We start from the raw sequence: 27840 nt of genomic DNA, 5'->3' as shown, positions 1-27840 counted from the left end.
ATAGTGAGCTCTCGACTACTTCACATGTGCAGATTGATATACCGTTTGTGTACTTATAAGAAACAGAAGCTGTTTATTATTTTACAAGACAAGACTTGAAGACATTGACCAGAACACAAAGAAAAACAAAGTTCAAAGCATAAAGGTATAAACCGCAGAGCTTTTCTTCCTGTTTTGCTTTATTACAGCTTCCCTTTATCTCCCACCGTGACATTAACCTTCCTATCCTCTTCATCCATCTCTCCAACGTCGTTAAAAGTTTGACCAGTCATCTGATCCGCTGCTTTCAGCTTCGTCGCAACTTGTCCAGGCCTCGTGTCTTCTACTACGTCAACTGTCACAGTCGTCTTCCCCGAGAGATCGTCATCACCAGAGGGTGTCGTACCTGTCAGCTTGCTCTTTATCGCTCCTGTCATGTTCCCTAATGCACCCATTATCGTCCCTCTCCCTTCTTCACCTCTACAAAACAATTAAAAAAAATGAAGGCTTCCGCCACTATATATTAAGACCATTCCGTCCTTGCAATCTCCATACCTTTGAGAGACTGAGTCTTTAGTCTCACGAGCTTTATCAGCGGCTGATTCGGTTCTCTCTTGGGTCTTCTTAGAAGCCTCCTCTTCAAGTTCTTTACCCTCAAGTCTCATCTCTTCCATTTTACGCCTAGCTTCTTCTCCTGCCTCGTTCATTTTCTCCTATTAATCAACACCAAAATATTTTTTTAGTATATATCTTGGACATAGAAAGAGCTAAGCTAATTACCTTGGCGGTTTCTTTAGTCTCAACGGTTTTTTGTTTTGTTTCCTCTGTCTTGCCCGACAAGAATCCCATGGCCCTCTTCGCCGTATCCACAGCACTATCCTTCAGTTCACCAATCTTGCTCACTCCAGCATCTTTACCTTCTGTTGCCTTCTCCGCCGTATAGTCCTTATACTCGCCCAATTTCTCAGGCGTCTTATCTTTTGCTTCTTTTGCCTTATCTGCCGTGTAACCCGCTGTTTCCTTTGTCTTCTCAGCTGTTTTATCTTTGGCTTCTTTAGCCTTCTCCGCAGTGTAGTCTTTATACTCGCCTACCTTCTCAGCCGCCTCTCTCGCCTTATCTGCCGTGTAGTCTTTATACTCGCCCACCTTCTCAGCGGTCTTGTCTTTTGCTTCCTTTGCTTTATCTGCGGTGTAATCCGCAGTTTCCTTTGTCTTCTCAGCTGTTCTATCCTTGGCCTCTTTAGCCTTCTCTGCGGTGTAGTCTTTATACTCCCCCACCTTCTCAGCTGTCTTGTCCTTAGCCTCTTTCGCCTTCTCAGCAGTGTAATCTGCTGTCTCCTTTGTCTTATTAGCAGTCCTATCTTTAACCTCTCCGGCCTTTTCTGCGGTGGCGTCTTTCACCTCCCCTGCCTTCCCCGATGCAACCTCGGATCCCTCCTTCGTCGACTCTGCAGCATCGTGGCTTTTACCAATCACCGCATCTTTAGTTCCCTGCACCGCCTTCATCACTGAGCCTATAATCCCGGGTCTTTCAGTTTCCTCCACCACCGCCGAAGGATGCTCAGTTGTTGTTGTCTTCTCAGTCACCTTATACGTTACACCTCCTTCGTTGACGTCTCTCAAGTCGTCAGCCGCGAGCCTCGCCGCGGCCTCAGCTCTCTCCGCCTTGGCTGCTTTCTCTGCCTCTCGTTGTCCTGACGCCATGATTTGTTTGGTTTTTTTTTTTTTTTTGCTTGAAACACAAGAAAGCTTATGATGAATGCTTGCTTTTCTTTCAATTTATTTATCTTGTTAATTGTCTACTTAGAGCTGCTTCGTTGGTTTTATAGCAAGCAGCTTGGTTCTATTGAGATGCCATGCAATGCTCTCCGTAGATTTATAACTGCCACGTGTAGTTTACTGATCTCATTTTTTGCCTTTTTTATCTTACAAGTAGCCTTGTGCGGCGACACGTATCTGAGAAGATAGCTGAACTCAGGAACCATGCCACGTGATCTCTTCATGCAACGGCGCCTTTTGACTTAACGTATAAGCAAGTAGTTGTGGTCGGTTATAAAATAATAACAACAACAATACTAATTCAAATTGTTAAATCACAGACTCCAATTAAAATTACTATGTGTACCAATTTAATCAGGAAAGTTAAGAGAGCTCGATACAATCTTCGCACAAACGAGTAGTTTTGTTTCAGTGTTTTGTTATGAATGAATTCGATTACTTGTATTTTTATAGTTTAATATAAGTAAATATAAGTGTCAATATCCAACACAATGTTTACTTTCGACGTAGCTTTCCAACTCATCTTGCGACAACTAACTTTAGCAATACTCATGATCCGAGTAATCTTTGTTCACAGCTCCTGTTTTCAAGAGAAACAAGATTTTGATTTTGTTTAACAAAAATTAGCTTACCCAAATTTTTGTAATAATATATGGTCTTTTTGTTTTCAGAAAACTTAATTTCATTACCATACGTTCATAATTGTTCTTTTACATTGTTATTTATTGTTTCGTTGTTTAGTTAATTTAGCTAGTTAACTATTATTTGTGTACCAAGTTGAATTGTGTGATGAATAGAGTCTATCCATGAGTTCCACCTCTATTTAAAGATTAGTTTGGATTCTTACATTGGTTTGAAATACCTTTACATTAATATAAAAGAAATGATTATAAGGTTAAAGCTCACCTTCATTGATTTTTTTTTTGTTATTTACCTCATCATGTGCATGTGTTATCCTGTATGTGGTTCTAGAGCACGAAACCTGTAGTACAAATGATCATTTTGTTACCACACTTCACAAAACCTTAATCTCACAAAAATTCTAAAATTTATGACTTTCACCAACCCAGACTAGAAAGTGCAAAATTGCCAAAATTAGGGTTGACATTTGGATTATATCTATAGGTAGATGATATTATTTGAATTAAAACATTATGTAAACTAGTTTCTAGAATTAAACTTTAATTTAAATATTTTGGCTTTCAATAAACATATATGCGTTTTAAATGTGATTTTATAAATTTAAAATGGACCTAAAATATTTTTTCACCCAAAATAAAAAATCTATTACCAAGTCACCGTGGAAAAGTCAAAGGAATGTTATTCCCCACCCCCAAAAACAAAGAAAAAAAAAAGAGAATTGAAAATAGAGCGGTAAACTGAGAGAAATCTGCATGGCCACACCAACAGACGAATTTCCCGTTGCAAATTAATCCAAGTTAAACTATATATAACTACTTTCATAAGTAGTGCTTAATACATTCTTTTTTTACTTTTGATTACGAAGACAACAAAATGGATACTACACACAGCTGTCGTCGAGGCTACATCTTGCTTCTGGTTCTATCTTATTCCTCTGCGTTTGGTTTAGCTTCCAATATGAGTATTTCTAATGATACAAGCGGCAACAAAACCGACAGTTTCTTTGAATCTCAAAGTACTTCCACTGAATGGGGCACAGACATGGGCAACAAATATATTATGTGTACAGAATCTAATATGGACATTCCATGGATGATTTCTTGCAATAAATCTAAAGAAGTTTTTACAAGGATCAATTTTGCTGATTATGGAAATCCTTCGGGTAAGTGTGAACATTATAGACACGGAAATTGCGGTGCAAAAACTACTATGGAAGTCGCCAAAAAGGTTAGCAAAAATTAACGATATATTTTGTGGATCAGTGAACAGTAAATATCGCAATGAACATTAATGTGAAATATAATTTATGCAGAATTGTCTTGGAAAACACCAGTGTGTGTTTAAGGTGTCGGACGAGATGTTTGGTACAAGTCACTGCAAAAAAGAGGCTAAGTTCTTTGTTCAAGTCACTTGTACAAAAGCTTAAGTTTCTTAGTTGCTCCTTAATTAATAAGGTCTTTAAGAAAATGGTTGCATGGTTTATTTTCTTGTAATGATCAAGCTCTTGTTGATTATTAAAGGAATGTCCGACATAAGTTATCTATTCTATTTGTTATTTTGCAACACCTATTGACGTCGATGCACCCAGCGTAAACGAGCATGATTAACCCAAGAAACCTTATTAGGGTTTCTTGATGTTTATTTAAGTAAATAAATGTACTTGAGAACTCTAGTTAAGAAACTATTAGATTTTTTGCTCTAATGGTAGTTTCTTAATAAAGGGTTCTTAAAAAAAAGTATTAAACATTGTTTTATTAAAGATAAAATTTATTTATTAAATAAAACATATTAAAAGATAACATTTTCAAAATAGATTTTAAAATAAAAAAATTAAAACAAAGATTAATAAAATAAACGAGAATAATTTGAAAGAAGCATCCGAGCTCAGTTGTTGTCTTCATCACGTCCAAATTTACGCCATATATGTTCAACCAAATAAGCTTTCAGTTGTTGATGCATTTGTCTATCACAAATTCTAATTCGAACACCCATCATATTGACGATGTTTGTAGAGATATTTGTAGAATAAGTGAGATCCACATCTGAACTTCCGTTGTCTTCTCCTTGTTGGAACTCGGAAACATCAAATTGAGTGTATCCAACTCGTTCGTCTTCTACTATCATATTATGGAGTATGATACATGCTCTAATAATCTTCTCAATTTTGACTTTATCTTGTTTGGGACAGGTTCTTCTTCTTCTTCTTATATTCATCTTCTTGTTTAATGTTCGTTTGTTTTGGCTTATTAAATTTTTGGTTTTAGGCAAAAGGAAGAACCGAAAACGCGAGGTGAAAACTGATGAACTAGTCCACACTCTGAAGAAACTGTCCCAAACAAAACGAACAGGGGTGAGTTTCACTCTCCATTGTTTGTTATATATATGAGGAGTTAGAGATAGTGTTAGATTTGTGTATATAATGACAGAATAGAAGTGCAGATAAGGAGGCTAGAAGGAAAAGACAAAAAGAAAGGAGCAAAGATCGTTGAAGAAGCAAAGAAACAACAAGTGACTCTTTTAGTAGTTGGACAAGAGAAGAAACCTCCTGTATGGAGGCTACTGAAGAGATGGGCTTGGAAGAGACGCCGTGGACATGCCGGTGTTCTCAAATACTGTCTCGAAAACGCTTCTTGCATGACCATAGCTGTTAAACCAAAGAAGCGCAAGCATGGTGGTTACTTAATCACCACCAAACGCCACAAAAACTTCTGGCTTCTCGCTTAAGAACACCAACCTGCAAGCTTTTCATCCTTTATTTTGTGTTTGTATCATCAAAATCTTTGAAATAAATTCTCATTCTTCAATGGATTATTAAAATAACAAATGTATCTGCACAAGAATTACCAACAATTTTTCCCTATCCTCAATTGTTTAAAAATGATTCTGTTAATAAACACAACACATTGGAATGCAAGTGAGACTACTGAAGCCAATGCTTATAAGAAATACGGTGAAGCTGATCATACCCCGCAAGCACTCTTGCTCCTGCTACACCAAGAAGCATGTTGGCAGTAACTCCTCTATACAGCGCAAAGAGCCCTTCATACTTCATTATCTCTCTCAATGCGTGAATGGCATTCCTGTATTTAACAGGCTGTCCTGATGTAAGCATCATTCTCCTCCTAATTGTGTCAAAAGGGTAAGCAATGACGCCTGCAGAGGTAGTAATGCTCCAACCTAACAAAAAGCTAGCCAAGAAGTTTTCCTGTCACAAACTCAAAGCAACCATTTATAACCACTGTTTACTCTTACTCTTAGATTAAGCAATGATAACATACCTCTAAGGAACCAACTAAAACAATGGGTTTGATAGTATCATACATTCCAAAATACATCCCCCGGTAAAGAGTGATCCCTAGTATCGACACGCCAAAGCAAAGGCCTTTAACACCGTCACTTGAGAGAGTTTTGCGGTACACATCGAGCATCCCTTTAAACTGTCTCCTGCCGCTAACTGAACATTCTTTCGCATCAGTGCCTAAACGAGTCCTTGCGTAATCAAGATGATACAAAAACAACGACGTTGTAGCTCCAGCAGCGCTTCCAGAGGCTACGTTTCCAGCGAACCACTTCAAGTAGCCGTCCTTCTCTTTAGAACATCTGAGACGGGTCTTGAAGTAACCTTTAAAGGAAAAGTTGGAAGTCTAAGAGGAATTTAAAAGAGTCTCTTAACACACAAAACAATACTCAAAAGTGTCTAAAGATTAAGCTCTCTCTTTTAATCAAACCTGTGTAGGGTCTTGTGAGATGTCCTCTCCAGAAGGATAAAACACCTTCTTCTCTGACGATTCTGACGAAGCAGTTACCTAGACCGGTGTAGGATCTTGTGAGATGTCCTGTTTTGATCATTTCGCCTTGGTTTTGGAGTAAAATCTTCACCCTTTCGATTGGAGCAGCTGCGGATTTGGCGACAATGGCTGCAGAACCTCCCATCATGAAATCCGTAGAGAAGATTCTGAAGAAGACGAGAAGACGAACAATAACCGAGAAAAAGAAAAGAGAGAGAAAAAAAAAAAAAAAAAAAAATAAAATTGATGGTTAAATGACACGTGTGATCTTTCAAAGCTTAATGATCGGTCACCAAAAACCCATATTAAGGATCGGTTATTGCAGTTTCATTTAATTTTGATTTAATTAAATGATGTCATTTGTTTAAAAACCCTCTTAAGAAACTGCAATAATCATGCTCTCATGCTCTTAACCACTTGAGTTTTTTAAGATTTTAGAATTGTATCTTTTGACTGAAGGAGAATAAGTGAAAGAAAGAAGAAGTCAAAGGCTGTGTCACATCATAAATAGAGTAACTAGCGCTAATAATTAACGCATAATAACCAGAGTAACTAGACATCAAGACGACTTTTACTCTATAAGAACACTGTTGAAAAGTAAATTTGATTTGGATAACATTATTGGGTTAACAATTCAGTAATCATGTGTTGGTCCAAACTTAAAATCATGTGTTGGTCCAAACTTAAGCCAATTTCTAAAGAAATCTTCTATTTCCTTTTTTTTTTTTTTTTTTTTTTTCTGTGCACCAGAAATCTTATATTTCTTTAAGGTAAAAAATCTATATATTTTATAGAATTGTCTAGCTAATTATGATTAAAATATTTGAGAAATTTTTTTATATTCTGGAGTCTATAAATACTTTCACCTTTTTTTTTTCATTTTGTATCATTGAATTTGTAAGAATTATCCAAGTAATAAAAAATAATGTGCATTCGGATTCTTAACTAATCTTTGACTGCAGTGATGTTTAATCCAGCGTATCCTTGCATTTAGTGTTTTCTAGAACAATCAATTATCACAGACTAACTCCAAACTCTCTCCCAAAACCCCATCTTGAAACTCATAAATTATAATAAAAAACCGTTGTTTCAATTAGTTCACTGCAATATATTATTTCTAAAAACAGCTTACTAGATACTCCCTCTGTTTCATAATAAGTGTCATTCTAGTTTTTTTTTGTTACACAAAAAATGTCACTTTACAATTTCAATGCAAATTATACTTACTTTCAGCTAAAAATTAATTGTAAACTGCATTGGTTTTATAAATAATTTTATTTATCTCAAATACTATTGGTGAGAAAGATGTAATTAATGACAACTTACATATATTTTCATTAATTTATTAGTCTGTGTGAAAAATATCAAAGTGACACTTATTCAGAAACGGAAGGAGTATCTAGTTCTCATTTCTAAAAACACCTTACAAGATATCTAGTTCTCTCTGGTTTGCCAAAAAATCACCTCAGAAAACTGTTTCCCGAAAATGAAACACAAATTTGGAAAACAATTTTTCCTCCTGGACTGATTCAACCTCTCAAATTGAAACATGAATAGCTCTCAGAATATACTTATATATTTAACAAAGCTAGATGTACGTGAAATATGAGAGAGATATATCCAACGGCACCAAGATCTTTTTCTGGATTGTTCTAGATCAATTAGCATCAGGCACGTGTGGCATAACGGGGTGTTTATAGAGATTCAGAAGTGTAGTTGAGGTTAAGTTCAACAGAAAGAAGAACCTGAACAAAAAATTGCTGCAGCGCATTAGCGATCCAATTTCTGTGTCAACATTGTACTATATTTACTAAACTTTGTTCCATTCTCATGATTGGTTCACCAATTGAATGCATGCATATATTCAAGTGAGTACGGCGAAAATATTGCAAAATTTCATTACTCTGGCTATATATATATATATATATATATTTATATATACTTAGTAATTATTCAAAGTTTTGGTTTATTAGGTTAGCTAATTCTTAGATAGTTGTAAGTTATGCAATACATGCTTTAGAGTCTTGGCCGTGTTTTCAAGGGTGTTTTCAAGAATTACATGGAATCGAAAGCGGGTACGCGAAATCATAATGAATGGAAGCTCAAAAGCAAGATTTTTAAAAAAAAATTAGGAAGCTGGTATGTGTTGGACGCGTACATTCATTCACATATATATATATATAAGGAAATTTTATAGAATTTATGATTAAAAGTTATATGATTAGAATTAAAAATAAGGTGATTTTACAAAAATGACCCAAAATTGAAGTCAAATGCAAAACTAACATCATTTTAATGTCAACAATATTTACCACAACCTTCCCATGCCCTCCTTAACTTTTCTCAATATTTACAAAAATGCTATTATAATTTAATTCCTTTTATTTTCGAAAAAAAACCAAAAAAACTCTAAAAATTTCTTCTTATTTACAACAATGGCACTCTTATCAATTTTTTCCAACCACCATGAAAAACTATGTTTGAGGTCTTAAAGTTCAAGCATTCATTTTCTATCTACTTTTTTCTCATTCTACACCAACAAATCTTCATTTCCTCTCCACTTTCATCTAAAAACTTTCATAACTTTCATTTTCATAGACACAAAATTCATATTTCGGGATTCTTCAGTAAAGAATGGTGAAAACAACTTCTTTTGCTCAAATTTGGAATTTGGACGGTGGAAAAGGTTGGAAACGAGCTTACACCGAAAAGGGTAACTATTTAAACAGTTTTTCGTCAGTATTCAGATCTCGCGATAGTAGACTATTTTGTATGTCTACGTATATGTGTAGACTTATTATGTGGTCTAATTTTCAACGAATATGTTAGTTTTGCAATTGACAAAATTTATATTGTTTGTGACGCAAGCTTCACTAGAAGTCTACGTCTTTATCTTTGAGAACAAAATTTATTTTTGGCAGACTTACGAAAAACTAAGAGGTTAGATTTGCATTTGACCGAACTTTTGACTTTTAATAGTTGACTTCAACGAAAGTCTTAAAAGTCTGCATCAAGCAGGCTGCACTGGAAATCTGCAAGAGGTCAATTTTGCATTTGACCAAAACTTTGACTCTTTTATTAGACTTCTTATGAAGCCTACTCTACAAAAGCATGTTTTGTTTTTGACTAAAATTATAAAAATTTGACCAAAAATTAATAAATGTTTCTACTATTCTTAGGAAAAAATGTAAACTGTATATGAAGTCTACTATTTTATTTTAGTCAAACACAAAAATAAGCCGCCAAATTGGAGAGTAAACTTGATAGACTTCCATTGAAATCTACTCGTCGAAAGTCAAATTTGGTCAATTGCAAAACTGAACTTTTTAAAAAATTTAAAATGTACACTGCATATGAAATCTACTATTGAAAGTCAAATACTGGGTGAATTCTAGCAATTGCAAAACTAACCGTTTTTAGAATGAAGATTGTCTATGAAGTAGACTGCCTATAAAGTCTACTTGTATAAATCACAACTTTTTTCAAATAACCCAAAGATTAGACGTCATTGCAAAAAATAATTTGCGAATTTTGTCATTGCAAAAACCAACCCAAAGATTAGACGTCTATGGTCTACATAAGTAGATTGAAACGAAAGTCTACTATGTTGTATACTTCATATGAAGTCTACATAGAAAATTCTATTAAAAGTGAATTTGTGTACTATTCATTAAGGTTTTTTACGATTTTATTGTTACATAGTGTGTGTTAAGTAATCATAATTGTCTTGAATAAGTACCAAAAGATAAGATGTGTAATTATGGAATTATCAAATTTTTGGTTTGACTATGTTGTTAGCTAATAAGTGTAGACTTTTCTGACAATCTATAAACACTACAAGAAAACATGCCTATTGCAACAGAAATTTGCAACAGAAATATTCCCTCGCAAAATTGCAACGGAACTACGAGTGAATAGCGACGAGAAACAATACCCTCGCAAAACGCTTGCAAATTTGCAACGAAATAAGTTCCTCGCAAATTTGCGACCAGTTTGCGAGGGAAATATGACAAACCGACGCAAAGCCGACGCAAATTTGCGATGAAAAGTCTTGTCGCAAAACCGTTGCAAATTTGCGAGGATTTTGCATTCGAAGTGCATTTCAAATTATTCTCCTTGCAATTTCGTTGCAAAACAGATAGGTTTTATAATACACGTTTTTTTTTTCGTGTAACTAATTTATTAACCTCGCAAATTCCGTCGCAAAACGGATAAGTTGGTGATATACGTTTTCTATATGTGTAACTAATTTTTGCAAGGGAAAGAATGCCCACGTTAATCCCTTGCAAAGTTGTTAGAATTCCCTCGCTAATCCCTTGCAAATTTGTTAAGCATTGCAAAACCGTTGCAATATCTGTTGCAATTCACTCGCAAATCCCTTGCAAAAACCTTGCAATTATCTTTTAAATGTCTATATATAGCAGCTGTGATCAGTTAGTAAAACATAGAAGAAAAAAAAACAAAAAAAAGTTGTACAAAGAAGGAATTTAAAAAAAAAAAAAAAAAAGAGTTGAGAGAAAAATATATTAAGAAAGAAAAAAGAAAAAAAATTGAGAGAAAAATGGCGTCCAGAAATGATATATATGCGTTACGGGCATGGACGTACAATCATAGAGATCCGGATACCGGTGAAGTGACGAGAGAATATCGGGCGGGGCTACGGGGTTTCTTACAACAGGCAACTAACCAACCATTTGCAAGGGAAAATGGTAAAATATTCTGTCCCTGTGTAAAATGCAAGAACGAACCATATTTAGAAATTGATACTGTGAAGAAGCATCTATATAATAGAGGATTTAGACCACAGTACTACATATGGTTTTTGCATGGGAAAGGTGCATCAAGTAGTAGTACGGGTCAGGGATTTGAACTACCAAGTTATAATGCTAATTATTATGATCCTCGTGAGTCAAATATGTTTGGAAATAATGCGGGTGATGGGTATGAGCAAAATATGTTTGAAAATAATGCGGGAGATAGGTATGAGCAACATGGAAATAGATATCACAATATGGTTACAGATGCATTGCATGAAGCTGCTATTCCTGATAGTAGTAGGGAAGAACCTAACATAGACGCACAAAGGTTTTATAATATGTTAGATGCTGCCAATGAACCTATCTACGAAGGATGTAGAGAAGGGCTTTCTAGATTATCACTAGCATCTAGGATGATGACAATTAAAAGTGATCATTCTCTAAATGAGAAGTGCATGGATTCGTGGGCTCAACTCATTAATGAGTATTTACCGGAAGGTAATCTTGCTGCCGATAATTTTTATGAAATTCAGAAGCTAGTTGCGGGTCTTGGTCTACCATCTGAAACAATTGATGTGTGCGTTGACAACTGCATGATTTTCTGGAAAGATGATGAAAATCTGGAGGGATGCCGATTTTGTAAAAAGCCAAGATATCAAGAAACCACAGGAAGGAATTGTGTGCCTTACAAACGTATGTGGTACTTACCGATCACAGATAGATTGAAGCGTTTATATCACTCAGAAAGGACAGCCGCGTGGATGAGATGGCATGCCCAACATTCGGTGAAAGATGGCGAGATTACACATCCCTCAGATGCTAAGGCATGGAAACACTTTCAAACCGTATATCCCGACTTTGCGAGTGAGTGTAGAAACGTTTATCTTGGTCTATGCACGGATGGATTTAGTCCATTTGGTATGTCTGGAAGGCAATACTCTTTATGGCCTGTCATCTTGACGCCATACAATCTCCCTCCGGATATGTGCATGCAAAGAGAATTTTTGTTCTTGAGTATTCTAGTGCCTGGTCCAAAACATCCAAAGCGAGCACTTGATGTATTTTTGCAACCTTTGATCCATGAGCTGAAGCTGTTGTGGCATTTTGGCGAGGAGACATGGGATTATTCGCAGCAGCAGAACTTCAATATGCGTGCAGTGCTTATGTGGACCATAAGTGACTTCCCCGCATATGGAATGTTATCGGGTTGGACCACACATGGAAGATTATCATGTCCATATTGTATGGAGAAGACAGATGCTTTTCAGCTGAAAAATGGGAGGAAGTCATGTTGGTTTGATTGTCACCGTAGGTTTCTTCCGCCGCATCATACATATCGTAAGAACAAGAAATTGTTTAGGAAAAACAAGGTGGTCCATGCTCCTCCCCCAATAATGCAATCAGGAGCATCTTTGTTAGAGGAAATTGACTATTATGGTGCTAACGAGACATGTAAAGTTGGGGGAAATTGGCACATTCCAGCTAACATGCCAGACGGGTATACGACATCTCATAATTGGCATAAGAAGAGCATATTTTGGCAACTTCCATATTGGAAAGATCATCTCTTAAGGCACAATCTTGATGTGATGCACATAGAGAAGAATGTTTTTGAGAGTATCATGAACACTCTTTTGAATGTGAAGGGAAAGAGTAAAGATAATTTGAAATCGAGGTTAGATTTGCCGGATTTATGTGCAAGACCAGAGCTGCATGTGACAAGAGAAGGAAAATTACCAGTTCCGGATTTTAGATTGTCTGGGGTGGCAAAGCAAAAGTTGTTCGAATGGGTAAATTCAGATGTGAAATTCCCAGATGGTTATGTGTCAAAATTCTCGAGATGCATCGAGAATGGACAAAAATTTTCTGGTATGAAGAGTCACGATTGTCACGTTTTCATGCAACGACTCCTACCATTCGCAATGACGGAGCTATTACTAAAACACGTCCATGAAGCAATAGCGGGTAATAAAAGTGACTTTTAAAATTGTATATAAATTTATTGTATGTGTTAATTGAAATAATATTTTTGTTTGATGATGAATTTGTAGGAATTGGAGCATTTTTCAGGGATCTATGCACCCGAACATTAACAAAGGATGGGATCGATTTGTTAGCCAAGAATATTCCTGTTTTGCTTTGCAATCTGGAAAAAGTCTTCCCCCCATCTCTATTTGACGTTATGGTACATCTCATGATTCATCTACCTCTTGAAGCGGCTCTTGGGGGTCCTGTACAATTCCGATGGATGTATGTATTTGAAAGATTCATGGGATTTCTCAAAAAGTTTGCCAAAAATCTTGCCAGAGTCGAGGGTTCGATAGTTGCAGGAAGTCTTACGGTGGAAACTTCACACTTCACATCCTACTACTTTAGCCCAACCGTTATAACGAAGAAGACCGCTCCTAGACGATACGACGATGGAGGAGTTGCACCTTCATATCTTGTTAAAGACATTCCTGACATATTTTGTCAGATTGGAAGACTTGGTGGCAAAATGAAAGAAGTTTGGTGGGAAGATCATGCACATGCTCGTGCGGCTCATGTTTATATTATGCGAAACATTGACTACTTGCATGAGTTTGAAAGGTACTTATACAAATTGAACATATATATATATATGTTGTTGGTTACTTTGGTTTTATATTTACATATACGCCTAACAAATAACCATTCTTATTTGCAGTATATTCAACTTACAAATTCGAGAACACTATCCTGATTTAGAAGAAAAGGATTATGAGCAGTTGAACGAACGAGATTATCCTAGGTGGTTACAATACTATGTACGTACAACCTTTAGTCTTTTAAATATTAAGATAAATTATTTAAAATATTTATATATTTTGAGCAGGTGAAAAATGGATGTCATGACAAACCAATTCCACGATGGTTGTATGAATTTGTTGACGAACCGGTTGCTAAGATCACTACTGCTCCAATGTACTTTACTCGTGGATACACTTTTCATACTTCCACACACGGCTCGAAGAGATCAACGGCAAATTTTGGAATCCAAGTCCAAGGTGAAACTGACTTCTACGGTGTATTGCAACAGATCATAGAAATCACTTATCCGGGAACCATCAACTTAAAATGCGTATTATTTAAGTGTGATTGGTATGATCCAGCGAATGGCCGAGGAGTCCGAACAAATAACCTTGGGGTGATCGATGTCAATGCAAATAGAAGCTATGCAAAATTCGAACCCTATTGCCTTGCATCACAAGCAAATCAAGTGTGTTTTCTTCAATATCCTAGGATTAGAGAAAGACGTGAAATGTGGTTATCAGTGATTAAAGTGAATCCGCGTGGACGTATATTTGTCGGAGAAATTGAAGATGTCGCAATGCAGGGCGAAAGAGTTGTTGAAATGTCCGTCCCAACTGAATCAACAGAGAATATCATACACATTGATCCAAACAACCAAGAAGTAGAAGTCATTGTTGATGATTCCACAGAAGGGTCTGTTTCGGAAGAAGATGAGTTTGATGCTGAAACTGAGGAAGATGACACCACAAACGATGAGGCTGAAACTAGTGATAGTGAAAATGTATCTGGAATTTGAGTCTGATTAAATAAAATGTCGCATGTATGCTGTAATTTCTTATATATTTTTTTTCTTTAGAATATGATTTTGCAACGGAATTGCGAGCGAAATGCAAGAAAAAACATAAAATCTCGCAAAGTGCTCGCAAATGTGCAACGGTTTTGCAATGGTATGAAAGTGAGTCCTCGCAATTGCACTGCAATTTGCAACGACTTTGCAACGGTATCCACTTATTTGCTCGCAAGGTCGTTGCAATGTGCAACGGTTTTTTGCAACGGTTTTAGCTTTGTAGGGTTTCATCAACCTTTTAGTGTTATATAACACTTTTAATAGAAACATTAGATATTTTAAATGTAGTACGACAAATAATTTAATAGATTTACTTGAGAAAGTATATAAAATCCCAATTTCGGAGATTTGAACTAATGATACGGAAAACATATACCATTAACATTGGAAACACTTAATATCAAAACTAAACTTACGAAATACGTTAATAATAATCCGATACAAAAAAAGATAGATATAGTTATTGCAACGGTTTTGCAATGGTGTGAAAGTGAGTCCTCGCAATAGCATTGCAATTTGCAACGACTTTGCAACGGTACGCACTTATTTGCTCGCAATGTCGTTGCAATTTGCAACGGTGTTAGCTTTTTAGGGTTTCATCAACTTTTTAGTGTTATATAACACTCTTAATAGAAACATTAGACATTTTAAATGTAGTACGACAAATAATTTTATAGATTTACTCGAGAAAGTATATAAAAGAGTAAATCTATAAAATCCCAATTTCGGAGATTTGAACTAATATTATGGAAAACATATACCATTAACATTTGAAACACTTAATATCGAAACTAAATTTACGAAATACGTTAACAATATCTGATAAAAAAAATTAGATATAGTATTTCCGTTAACAATTTTCAATATCAGAATATAGGATATGCGTTAAACTCTCCGGAACACTTGCCAAACCCTAAATGAATCCCTAAAACCCACTAAATTAAACTTTTTGCAAGGGATTTGCAAGGGTTTCATCGCAAAAGCCTCGCAATATTGCAAGGAACTTGCGAGAACACTTCGAAACCCCTGTCTAAACCTCAAACGAAACCTAAAGACATTAAAAAAAGATTTTGCAACGGATTTGCGATGAAACACGATAAGTCTCTCGCAAAACACTTGCAATTTTGCAAGGGATAACCGTTGCAATTCGCTTGCAAATTGCAAGGATTTTGTGACGGAAATTAGGTTAATATATAAACACACTTAACCTTTCCTCTCCATTTCACTCTGCCGTCAAAGAAAAAATAAAAAGAAAACCTCTCTGATCCGATCTCCTCTCTGTCTCCCGCCTCTCCTCTCTTTCTCCCTGTGGTCTCTCCTCTCCGCCTCTCCCTCGCCGTGTCCAGCCTCTCTCCGCCCTCTCCCCGCCTCTCCTTCTTCCCGTGGTCTCTCCCCTCCGCCTCTCCCTTGCCGTGTCCTCTCTCCTCCGCCTCTCCCTCGCCGTGTATTCTCTCTCTCCGCCGCTCCCCGCCTCTCCCCGCCTCTCCTTCTCCCCGTGGTCGCTCCTCCCTGCCTCTCCCTTGCCGTGCCCTCTCTCCTCCGCCTCTCCCTCGCCGTGTATTCTCTCTCTCCGCCTCTCCTTCTCGCCGCTGCCTCGCCGGATCTTCGCCTCAGCCTTGCCGGATCTCTCTCCTCAAGGTTGCTCTATCTGACTTCATTATTATTTTTTTAGGTTTTAATTATAGTTTAGGTTATGGATTTGTGATGATGATTCTGTGGTTAGGGTTTTCAATTTTTTAGGTTATGATTCTGTGGTTAGGGTTTGAATTATTTACATTGTGATTCTGTGGTTAGGGTTTGATTATTTAGTGTTATGCTAAGTATTTTTGTGGTTTTTGGTTATCACTTTAGGTTATTGTTTTTTTGTGTTGATTCTGTCCTTGTTAGAATTTAATTTTTTTGATTAATTACAGTTACTAAAAATTTTAAATTATTGTATTAATCTTTATATTTATTTCTTTGCAGATGTCAGGAAATGATTATACCCGATATCTGTCTGCTGGTAGTAGGAAGAGTTATGGCAGTAAGAAGAGTTCATCCCGTCGTAGCAATCCGGGAAGTTCTTCTAATTCTCAGATGGCTGAGAGCTCGGCTGTACCTAACAGCCAGACACAACCTTCCCCTCCAGCTCCCGCTCAAGCTTCCCCTCCTGCTCCTGCTCCTGCTCAAGCTCCTCCAGCTCCCGCTCCCTCTCAAGCTCCTCCAGCTCCCGCTCCTGCTCAAGCTCCTCCACCTCCAGCTCCCAATGCTGCCGCAATGACGTTGGAAGATTTAGCGGCAATCAATATGATTCTGGCTAGTCCTGGACATCATCTTCTTCCTCACCTGCATCCAAATCGCCCTCCAAATACGGTTTGGTAAGTTTTTTTTAATTATATTTCATTGTAATTAATTATAATATTTTCACTTTTATAATTTAATTCTCTCAATTGCCTTTAATTTTCTGTGATAGGTTTGATGAAGATGGGAGCGTTGCTGCATCGGTTCGTCAAATCTTTGAAAGAGATTTCAAAGAACCGCATGCTAGTTGGAAGCAAACCCCTGGGAATGTCGTGAGACGTTGGTTTGAATCCTTTGCGGTAATTCATTTAATTTTTTCAAAGTTTAAAATTCTGTAAAATAATCTTTTTATGTTCACTACTAATGTCTATTAATTTTTTTTTTATGTCAGCAAATGTATCATTGGGATTCTGGTTTCACTAGCCTGGTTCGCGATTCTTTCGAGGCCAAATTGAAAGTCCAAATGAATCGCCAAATTTGTCGGAGAAAGAAAGTGTGGCGGGTAAAAGGTGATGCAGCTATGCCTGTTTGGTTTGACCCAAATGTTTGGGCTGGTCTCGTCACTTATTGGCTAGATCCAGGCACTGAAGTCCGGAGTTGCAATAGTCGGGCAGCCCGTTACTCTGACCCCGATGGACATGGGCCGTCTAAGCATCGTTCAGGTCAGACTTCTTACAAGGCCCGTGCGCGAATTATTGTAAGTTCTCCCTTTTTTTTTCTTGGTTCATTTAAGTTGCGATGTGAAGTTGCCTATTATCTCTTAAGTTGTGATCTCAATTTTTAATGATTTGACTTAATCTTTTTAATTTTAGGCTGAAGAAACAGGAGAGTCTATTCCTGATTTGCTTGGGGTTCTCGAGATCACTAAACGAAAGCCGGATGGGTCTTTCGTTGACGGCAAATCTGAGCAGCTCTACAATGACGTGACATCTAAATTTCAGGAGTTATCTCAGGCAGCTAGTGCTGATCCCGAGAGCACCGGTTCTGTTGGTCTCACTCCAGCAGAAAAGAACAAGATTTATTGTGAGGTAATTTTTTATTGCTGTCAATCTCAATTTTTTTTAAGTCTTCTTTGATATTGATCTCTGATTTTATTATGTAGCTTGCTCCCCGCAAAAAGGGACGAATTTATGGAGTGGGTTCTCTAAATCAATCTGTAGGATCCGTTTCTGCATCTTTTCCTTCTTCTAGCAGTTCTGAGGACCAGTCTTTGAAGAAGATCATCAAGGAACAAGCTCTTGTGATTCAGAGCCAGGGAAATGAAATCGGGAGGCTGAGTGCTGCTGTTCGTTATCTAGCTACCAAAGATTCTACCTTGGCGAACATTCTTCAGTCCGAAGATGTGCCTTCTTCCCACAACTCCGAGGGCATGTCTCATGACTCTAGAGATGATGAATCTGATGCTATTTAGTTTGTTGCTATCTTTGTTATGAATGTTAAAACTTTGTGTGTTTGTATTTCTTTGTATCGAATCTTGAATTTTTTCTATTTCAGTAATATTTTCGATAATTTAATAATTTTTTTTATAATTTTTTCTAAAAAAAAAATTGTTTTAGATTTTGCTAGAAAAAACAAATACTCGCAAAACGCTTGCAAAAGTGCAACGGAAAAGAACACGCAAATTTGCAAGGAAACAAAATACCGTTGCAAATTTGCAACGAAAATATTGCTTGCAAATTTGCGAGGAAAGGAATACCGTTGCAAATTTGCAACGAAAATATTGCTTGCAAATTTGCGATGAAAACAAAACGCTCGCAAATTAGCGAGGAAAAGGTTCCGTTGCAAATCTGCAATGGAAACATTTCCTCGCAAATTTGCGCGTGTTTTGCAAGCGACGTCGTTTCCGTTGCAAAGTGCGACGATTATTTTTTCGTTGCAAATTTGCGACGAAAGTCATTCCGTTGCAAATTTGCGAGCGTTTTGCAAGCGAATTCAATTTGCGACTAAGGATTTGCAAGGGAATGTGTTTCCTCGCAAATAGCTCGCAAATGACGATTTGCAACGGAATTGCAATGCATTTTTCCCTTGCAAATGACGTGTTTTCTTGTAGTGAAATGTAAACTGCAATTGAAGTCTAAGTCAAAAATTATATTGAAAATGATATAATTTTAATATAATTCAAATTGTTAAATTACAGACTCCGATTTAAATTACTGTATACTAAGTTACCTAAACACCATGTACATATCAAGAAAGTTAAAAAGAAGAAAAGTTAAGAAGAGATAGGTCGATACAAAATTTACACAAACGAGTATTAATTTTGTTTCAGTGTTCTGTTATGAATGAATTCGATTACTTGTATTTTAGGTTAGTATAAGTAAATATAAGTCTCAATATCCAACAAAACTCAAGATATGAATGTTTACCTTCGACGTAGCTTTCCAACTCATCTTGCGACAACTAACTTTAACATTACTGATGATCGTGTAATCTTGTACACAGCTCCTGTTTCATGAGAAACAAAATTTTGATTTTGTTTAACAAAAATTAGCTTACCCAAATATTTGTAATGATATATGGTCTTTATTGTTTTCAGAAAACTCAATGTCATTACCATACGTTCATAATTGTTCTTTTACATTGTTATTAATTATTTCATTGTTTAGTTAATTTAGCTAGTTAACGAATTAGATTTGAAATGCATTGATAAGAATCGTACTTGTGTAATAGTATTTATCTAAAAACTATTATAACTTTCATTTTCATAAACACAAACTTCATATTTTCAAGTTTTTTCAATAAAAAACCGTCAAAGGTGCTTCTTTTTGTTCATATTTGGAGTTTGGACGGTGGAAAAGATTGAAAACAAGCTTTACACCGGAAAAAACTATTTACATGGTTTTCGTAATTTTTCAGATCTGTGTCGCAATAGTACACTGTTTGTATGTCTACGCATATGTATAGACTTACGATGTGGTCTACTTGTCACACACATCTTAGTTTTCCAATAGACCAAACTTATTTTTTTTGTAACGCAGACTTTCCTAGAAGTCTACGTCTTTATCTTTGAAAACAGAAAAAAAAATTAGGTAGACTTACTAAGAAGTCTACGTAAAAGAGGTAAATTTTTCATTTGACCGAACTTTTGACTTTTTATAGTAGACTTCATCGGAAGTTTACATTATGTAAATTTCCCGGGAAGTCTACAAAATGCAAGATTTTCATTTGACCAAAACTTTGACTTCGTTGAATAGGTTACTTTTGTGTTTGACTAAAATGTAAAAGACCGGTAGATTTCATATGCAGTCTACTAATCTTAGAAGAAAAAAAGTAAACGGTATATGAAGTTTACTATTTTATTTTGGTCAAACACAAAACTAACCCATCAGATTTGATAGTAGACTTGTACCAATTCATAGACCTCCATTTAAATCTACTCGTATAAAGTCAAACTTGGTTAATTACAAAACTAAATTATTCAAAAAAGAAATCTAAAAATGTAGACTGCATTTGAAGTCTACTTTTGAAAGCCAAATCTTTGGTCAATTCGGGTCAATTGCAAAACTAATCTCTTCCAAAAAAAAATCTAAAAATGTAGACTGTATTTGAAGTTTACTTTTGAAAGTCAAATCCTGTGTCAATTAGGGTCAATTGCAATACTAAAATTTTCAAACTATAGATTATAAAAGAAGTCCACACGTATAAAATCAAAACTATTTAAAATACAGAAACTAACCCATGAATTTTGCAATTGCTAAGCTAAACTCAAAGTGTAGATCTATATAATAGTTTACATATATAAATTGAAAAGGAAGTCTACTATTTTGTAGAATGAATATAGAGTCTATGTAGAAAAATCTATTAAAAGTAATTTTGTATATTATTCATTAAGTTTTTTCAAGATCCATTAATTCTAATGATCTGGAATGATTTTAAAAATATAATTTGTTATAATTATGCAACTATCAAAATTTGATTTGACTATGTTGTTAGCTAATGGATATAGACATCTGAAAAATGTTAAGAAGTTTATGGAAGAGTGATAGATAAAATTGTTTCTAGGTACCCTGAGAAAAACATCAGAAATATTTGAATGAGACTCATGTTCATATTTAGCATGGTTTCTCATTAGCAGAATCCTTGAGAATTTGTGGTATTGATATTTACGTTGATATGCTATTTTGTTTCACGTTCTGATTCACAATGTGAATCCAAACAAATAAGATAAAATGATCAATAACAAAGGTGTCGGTAGCCTTACAAACACACACACGCATCACTGGTCGGTCTTAACTAAAAAAACTTTAACTGATATATCATACTCGCAAATAAAAGATTACGAAACAACAGCATTCACATACACACACAATGATCATTTATATGTAAAATACAAAGCTAGGATGAGTCGAGCTCTATGTCCATATACAGATAATATACACATGTAAAGAAAAACAGTCAGCCAAGTAACACATTATTCTTTTTTTAAAACACCAGCAGAGTATCGACCAATATGGCAAATCCAAAGGCTTTACCTATACTTATCCCAATATGATTCCCCATTCAATATCACTGGGAACATCAGATCGATGCAAACATGGCCCTGATCCTCAGAACCGAGCACTGATCTTACACCAATCTTAAAGGCTTTGACTTCATTGAGCAAAGGTAAAACTACCCATACTTGTACCTGTCTTTGGACTATCTCGTTTACGTACCCTCCACAACACAAACAGTGTACTGAGTCAACCACACATAAAAAAGAGAGGACAAAATAATTAATTACCATGGGATTTTACAATACATATGGAAAGAGATGGGTTTCATTTTCATGGGCTCACCTCGGAAGACATAGTGTCAGCTGAACCACTCTGTTTCCTTTTGCCTCTTTGATCACTATCATGAGTCATGAACTCATCTTCATTTTCATGTGACTCGGTTAACTTTTTCTTCATTGGGAGTTGATGATGAACCCATCTGTTCATCGAGAACCAAAAACGTGGTTACAAAAACAAACTTGTGATGATGGATCAAAGCAAGGAAGAAAGAAATCATATTAACTTCTCTGCTCATCGATATCACAAGTAAATCAACATGGACATGATAATCATCGAAACATGGAACTCAATCTTCGACACTGTACACTAACTTTAACTTGTTTAGCATTGAATTATCTAACTCTAACTTTAACTTGTTTAGTGTTTACCATCGAATCTCCCTAACTTTAACTTCTAATCATCGTACAAACATAAGCTAACTTAAGAAATAAAAAAAAAATTGAGAATCAAACTGAACAATAAAACGGTTTTCAAAAAAAAACTTTATCAAACAGATAAATTAAAAAAAAAAGTTGAAATTTACCTGTGATTGCCTTCTTGTTGAAAAGGGCAGAGTATATAGGGTTTCCAGATTTGATGATTTTAAGAAAGGAAAGGGGATAAAACATTAGGGGATAAATTTAGTGATTTGGAAGTTTTAGAACCTTTGTTAGTCTACTTTAATTTCTCATTGTTCAATTGGAGAACTTCATTGAGGTTCTTAATTTTTTTTTTTTTTTTAAGTTGAATGATTGAATTTCATAACATGAAAGAACATAAAAATTTAAATAAAAAAGACATAACAACATATTAAAAAATACAAATACAAATCGTAAACAAGAAAAAACCGATTAGTTGAAATCTTGGTTTGTTCCAATTTTTTGTCATATATTCACAACCAAATCAGCTTTCAATTGTTGATGTTTTGTTTTATCACGAACTCGTTTCCGAATGCTCATCATATTGCCGAAATTTGAAGGCATATCTGTACGAAACGTAAAATCCACTTGTAAACTTTGGTTTGATTCCGGTTGTGCGAAAACTATTTGTACTTGTATTTGAATCACAAGTGTCTTCTTGTGTAATCACATATGTAGACTTGTATTTGCATTACTGGAAGACTTGTATTTGCATTCATAATGATTAAGGTTCGGATACATACATTTATTTGCGTCTTCTTGTGTCACAAGTGTACTCATATAATGCAATCACAACTTACGATATACAGTTATACAAAGGCGTTGTGCATGATTCAAATTTCAAACAAATCAGAGTACTGATCAGTAGTCACATGTCTTCTTGTGTCTACTCCCATATCTTCTTGTGTCTACTCTCATGTCTTCTTGTCTCACATGTATTCTTCTTCCACCTGCAAAAAAAAAAGATCAGACACAAAGACAACAAACCAAGACCAACAAAGACTTCAAACACACATTTGCTTGCTTGCAGGGGCAGACCAAGAAAACAACAGAAGCATTAACCATTAACCAATAACATCCAAACTCAACATTAAGCAATATAGAGACAGCAAAAGCAGAAGCATTAACCATTAACATCCAAACTCAACATTAAGCAATATAGAGTTTCTGCAACCAAACAGCTAAAGTTAACAGAGAGAAGAAAACCCAGATCAGAAGAAAAGACTAAAAGATTCTAAAGAAAGTGATAAAACCACAATGTAATGAGTCTCACATGCTCTAAAACACTTATTTCTCTTACTGTCTTTTGAGTACAACAACAACAAACAGATACATAAGCTTCATAACATAAACCGAGTTCGAGATAAGTAATTAAGAGTTTTATTCAGTTTTTGGGTCTTAAGAACCCATTAGTGGCGCTTGTTCCTGGTTGCTTGTTCCCACGAGTTCATGACATGGTTGACAATTTCCTCGACCCCACGACCATGCTTCACCGGGAAAAATAGTTTAGTAATCAGACAAAAGGCTCCTTTTGTTAACACTAAGCTATGGGTTATGTAAGTGATGTAAACATACTACCTGAGCAAAGACGAATGGCCCTCCATCACGCATGCGTAGTGCATCCCTTTCCATGACAGATAAGTCAGCCCCAACAGCTGCTGCAAGGTCTGTCTTGTTTATCACCTGCAGTTTCAAAAATCCACAAGAGAGCTTATATCACCTTACTATATAGACTTCATCACTGCAAGCAAAGAGTCTAAACAGACATAAATTTTACCAGAAGATCAGCTTGAGTGATGCCAGGACCACCTTTACGTGGTATTTTATCACCAGCAGATACATCGATGATGTAGATGATATAGTCAGCTAGCTCTCTGCTGAAATTAGCAGCTAAGTTATCTGCAACACACAACACTAAATCTATTCAATCTCATTTGATCCTTCAGAAAACAGAAACCTATGGGATATAAATCTGAACCGCACCTCCACCCGATTCACAAAGAAGCAAATCAGTCTTGAATAAGTTTGATAACTCCTCAAGAGGACCTAGATTGATACTGATGTCTTCACGTATGGCAGCGTGTGGACATCCACCGGTTTCAACAGCCCTGATCGAAGAGCCCCATGCTTCACCAGAAACTCACTGTCCTCTTTGGTGAATATATCATTGGTCACCTACATCGTTTACAAGACCAAAGTCACATGTCTCGAATGTGATACTCTCAGATTCCAGCAAGCAATCCAGGTTTGAAAAATAACTTGACCAAGAAGCTGGCTGATCCTCCAACAAAAACAGAGAATAGTATATCATTAGGCTTCAATCGATTTACCCAATAACAAACAAGAACAACAACAAAGAAGATGTTATCATGTTAATTGCTCAATTCGGTAAAGAAATACGCGGTAGAGAAGCTAGAATTTGACAAGTTAAAAGAGCATTACACCGAGTTTACTCCATTCGACAGGGCCGGCCTTGAGAGTTTGGAGGCCCAAGACCATTTACTAAAGACTTCAAAAATTTGGGGGCTTAAAAATTCTTTTTTTACAAATTGGGGGCCTATTTACATATAAAAATTTTCAAAAATTTTGGGGACCCAAGGCGAAAGTTAAAAGAGCATTACACCGAGTTTACTCCATTCGATCACGTCCCAGCTTGCGGTACCTTCCATATTCTCCGACGATCGCCTAACGGAATTTAACGGCGCCGTCATCAGAAAGAAACAGAGACGGTGACGAGGCTTCAAGGTGATTTCACGGACGGATTTGGGAGAACGAGAGCAACGACGACAACGAGTTCTCGGACAGAAAAACAAAACCAACAAAGAGAGAGAGATGACCAATAGAAAGAGGACATGTATGACACCCGTTCTCTTGATTTTTCCTCTTTTCATTTATTTATTTTGGGTTTTTTAAGAGCCTCCTTTAAGCCCCTCCGTTGGACGTGGTCTTAGGCTAATATAGTTTTGGTTATGTTCTGGTGGGTTCGGTTATCGGGTAATAATCTATCGGGTTTGGTTATCCGAAAATGGTAAAAATGATAACCGATCAGATATTTGTCACAACCCGAACCGAACTGTTTACTTCGGTTCGGGTTTGGGTTATGATGCCCACACCTAATGTTATGTATTCTCATAAAGTTAACAAAAGAGAAATTGCAGTCCATATACAAACAACTACGTAATTTGCATTTATGTACTTTTGCTTTTTCTGCTTATGTGTTTTTTTAATCACTCTTCTACCCCTATTCTTCGAATACTACAACCTAAAGCTTATCTCCCTTCTATCCCATCTCTCTCCCTCCTCTTTCTTTTCTCCTCTCTTATCTCTTTCTACTATGTCCACAGATCCCACTTCTCTCATTTTATCTCTTTCTTTAAAGTTTCTTAAATTTTTTTATATCTCTTGATCTCTCCTCTCTTTTTCACTTCAAAATTTTCAAGTTCCCTTCTTTTCTATTGCCGTCACACCGTCGCACCATCTCACCGTTACATCGTCACGCCGTCACACCACTACATCTGCTCAAGCTCGCTGTCACAATATAATTACCTCTCCTCTTCTCAGGCTCACCGTCACGCCGTCACCTCACGTTTGCAACAGCTCGCCTTTATTTCAGTCTGGTGAGGAATGATATAGGATACTATATAGGAAGAAGAAGAAAAAGATGAGAGAAAAAAAATAAAAAGATGAGAGAGTATGAAGAGGAAGAAGAGAAGAAATGAGGTTCCCGGAGACGACGACGGACGAATGGTCTGTCTGTTTACTATATCGAAAAACATATGTGAACGGATAACTATAGTCGAGAAACCATATGTAGCCGAATAACTATAATCGGAAAAGTAATTAATTTTGTGTTTGATATATGATTATAGCCGGATAACTATATTGCGCTAAATGTATTTTTTTTATTTGAGTGAAGCAATAAACACTACATTAATTACTCGAAAAATCTTTTGTTTTGGGTTTATAGTGTTAACCAGCCATTGATTAAAACACTAGCTAAGAGTATTGATATCCAGATAATTAGTATATACTACCTAACTTATTGGGTATGAACAACATGATTTTGTGAAACATACATGTTATATCATTCAAGTATAATTTAATAGTGATCGTCCAATACGTATGTTATCTGGGATAACCGGATAATAACCAACAATCATTAGATAACTACAACTATTATAAATACACATGTGTCATATCAATAGAGACAAATACATGTTATATTATTACAAATAAAAGATAACCAACCACTAACTTAAATAACCATCAACTATTAGAATTAACCGACTACTAACTTAAATAACCAGCAACTATTGAAAATAACCGAATAATTGTATGTTTATAGATATATCAATAGAGACACATATGTGTTATATTATTGGAGACAAAAGATAACCGACTACTAACTTAAATAACCAGCAACTACTTGAGATAACCGGTATACATTATAAGTTAGGTATACAATGTAGCCAAATAAATACATTGCATTTGGTATTATGATATTTCATGTGTGTTTTCGCAACCGGCTAACTATAACAAAAAATGATAAGTAAAATCCATTAACCAGTAATTTCACAAATTACATGAAAAGTGATTTTTTTTCAGTAACTACGGTAACAACTAAGAAGAAGAACACGACTCGAGTACTTTACCCTTAACCAACTCTGTCTTCTGAACTGACCCACCGGAGATGGTACTTGGGGACAGTAATGTAGCGGAGGCGGCGATGGATGGTGATGGTTAGAAAGTAAGCATTTGTTGGAACATGAAGTGAGAAAGAGTTTTGTTTTACCATAAACCTAAAAAAATCTGATGGAGAGCAGTGGAAGAGACAACGGGTTCTAAGTTCATGATCCCAAGCGATCATTGATTGTTTCTCTTGGGAACAGCCCTTGCATGTGGAAACAGAAATGGCTCACCCGCTTTTTCCAAAGACGAGTCCACATACGCGCCGCCGTGCAAACACATTCAAAACTAACATGTCCTTCGTGCATGTGATCCATTAGAAAAAAAAACTAGTTTTCGTACTACGAATGTGGACACTTCGAGGAGAGACAAATTTTTTTGGATTTTATTGAATTTCTTTTACAAAAAAAAGGCTGAGAATTGGACATGCAAAGAAGAAAGAGATAAACAAGAATGTGTTAAAGATACACAAATTCAAACGGTTGTGTGTGTATAGCTTTACTCATGATTACATGAATGTAATCATTACTCAACCCCCACTTCGTAACATTAAAGAAAGAAGGTATAGGGGCATCAAATTATTTTCTCACTGGAAGAAGCTGGCCTAGCGTTTGGGCTACCAGTTTTTCCATGCGCGCAAAGTATTGAATCTTTCTATATTTTACTTGCAAATCGCTCAATATAAATTTTATTTAATTTGGTAAATAACATTGTATTCATAGAATGTGTAAGTTTTCTGGTTAGGTTAAAAAGTTTGGTTTAAATTCGGTAGGTTAAAATTAACTTAGTTAAATCCTGTTATGTTTAATTGCTACGAGTGCATAGACTTCTTTGTAAGTCTACAATGATTTTTATTTTTTTTGTTCTTTTTTCCTATATTGTTTTAATAATAATATATGATTCACTGATTTTCTTTTTTTAATTTTTAATAGTTATAATATATGATTTCACATTTTTATTCATAAAGATCTAAATTTAATTTTAAAAAGAATGATATTTTTGTAATAATCAATTATAGTAGACTAAAAAAAGTCTAAAATGAAGTAGACTTTATTGTAAGTCTACTTTACCCTAAACTAAAAATATAAAACTCTAAATGTTTGATTGATAATAAAAAACTCTCAGTTATTGTATCAA

At 35.7% G+C, this 27840-nt stretch overlaps 5 protein-coding genes and 1 pseudogene across 5 annotated transcripts; 3 read left to right on the top strand and 3 right to left on the bottom strand.

Moving 5' to 3' along the window:
• Positions 1-35: 35 nt before the first annotated feature.
• Positions 36-1780, bottom strand: LOC106384310 (late embryogenesis abundant protein At3g53040-like). The gene is made up of 3 exons (XM_013824298.3): positions 760-1780; positions 535-692; positions 36-459 (listed from the first exon to the last, which is right to left on the bottom strand). Exons 1-3 carry the CDS (start codon positions 1681-1683, stop codon positions 183-185), a joined length of 1359 nt encoding a protein of 452 aa, XP_013679752.2. The 5' UTR covers positions 1684-1780; the 3' UTR covers positions 36-182.
• A 1439-nt stretch (positions 1781-3219) lies between these two features.
• Positions 3220-7144, top strand: LOC106387093. The gene is made up of 3 exons (XM_013826901.3): positions 3220-3627; positions 3713-4750; positions 4840-7144. The coding sequence occupies exons 2-3, from the start codon at positions 4535-4537 to the stop codon at positions 5122-5124; spliced, it is 501 nt and encodes a 166-aa protein (XP_013682355.2). The 5' UTR covers positions 3220-3627; positions 3713-4534; the 3' UTR covers positions 5125-7144.
• Positions 5321-6333, bottom strand: LOC106385913 (ADP,ATP carrier protein ER-ANT1-like). The gene is made up of 3 exons (XM_048755850.1): positions 6129-6333; positions 5679-6022; positions 5321-5605 (listed from the first exon to the last, which is right to left on the bottom strand). Exons 1-3 carry the CDS (start codon positions 6331-6333, stop codon positions 5321-5323), a joined length of 834 nt encoding a protein of 277 aa, XP_048611807.1.
• Positions 7145-10034: 2890 nt separating the features above from the next.
• On the top strand, positions 10035-14501 carry LOC106384308. Its single transcript, XM_048754206.1, has 3 exons — positions 10035-12910; positions 12997-13534; positions 13632-14501. Exons 1-3 carry the CDS (start codon positions 10750-10752, stop codon positions 13801-13803), a joined length of 2871 nt encoding a protein of 956 aa, XP_048610163.1. The 5' UTR covers positions 10035-10749; the 3' UTR covers positions 13804-14501.
• A 1316-nt stretch (positions 14502-15817) lies between these two features.
• LOC106428632 lies at positions 15818-18353 on the top strand. Its single transcript, XM_048754205.1, has 6 exons — positions 15818-16202; positions 16530-16921; positions 17017-17143; positions 17236-17541; positions 17657-17872; positions 17947-18353. The coding sequence occupies exons 2-6, from the start codon at positions 16530-16532 to the stop codon at positions 18253-18255; spliced, it is 1350 nt and encodes a 449-aa protein (XP_048610162.1). The 5' UTR covers positions 15818-16202; the 3' UTR covers positions 18256-18353.
• Positions 18354-21078: 2725 nt separating this feature from the next.
• On the bottom strand, positions 21079-24686 carry LOC106384306 (annotated as a pseudogene).
• Between the last annotated feature and the right edge of the window lie 3154 nt (positions 24687-27840).

Source organism: Brassica napus, chromosome C4, assembly GCF_020379485.1.
Source record: "Brassica napus cultivar Da-Ae chromosome C4, Da-Ae, whole genome shotgun sequence".
Taxonomy (NCBI): domain Eukaryota; kingdom Viridiplantae; phylum Streptophyta; class Magnoliopsida; order Brassicales; family Brassicaceae; genus Brassica; species Brassica napus.
Note: the sequence above shows the minus strand (reverse complement) of the source record. Positions and strands in the feature narration are given on the sequence as shown.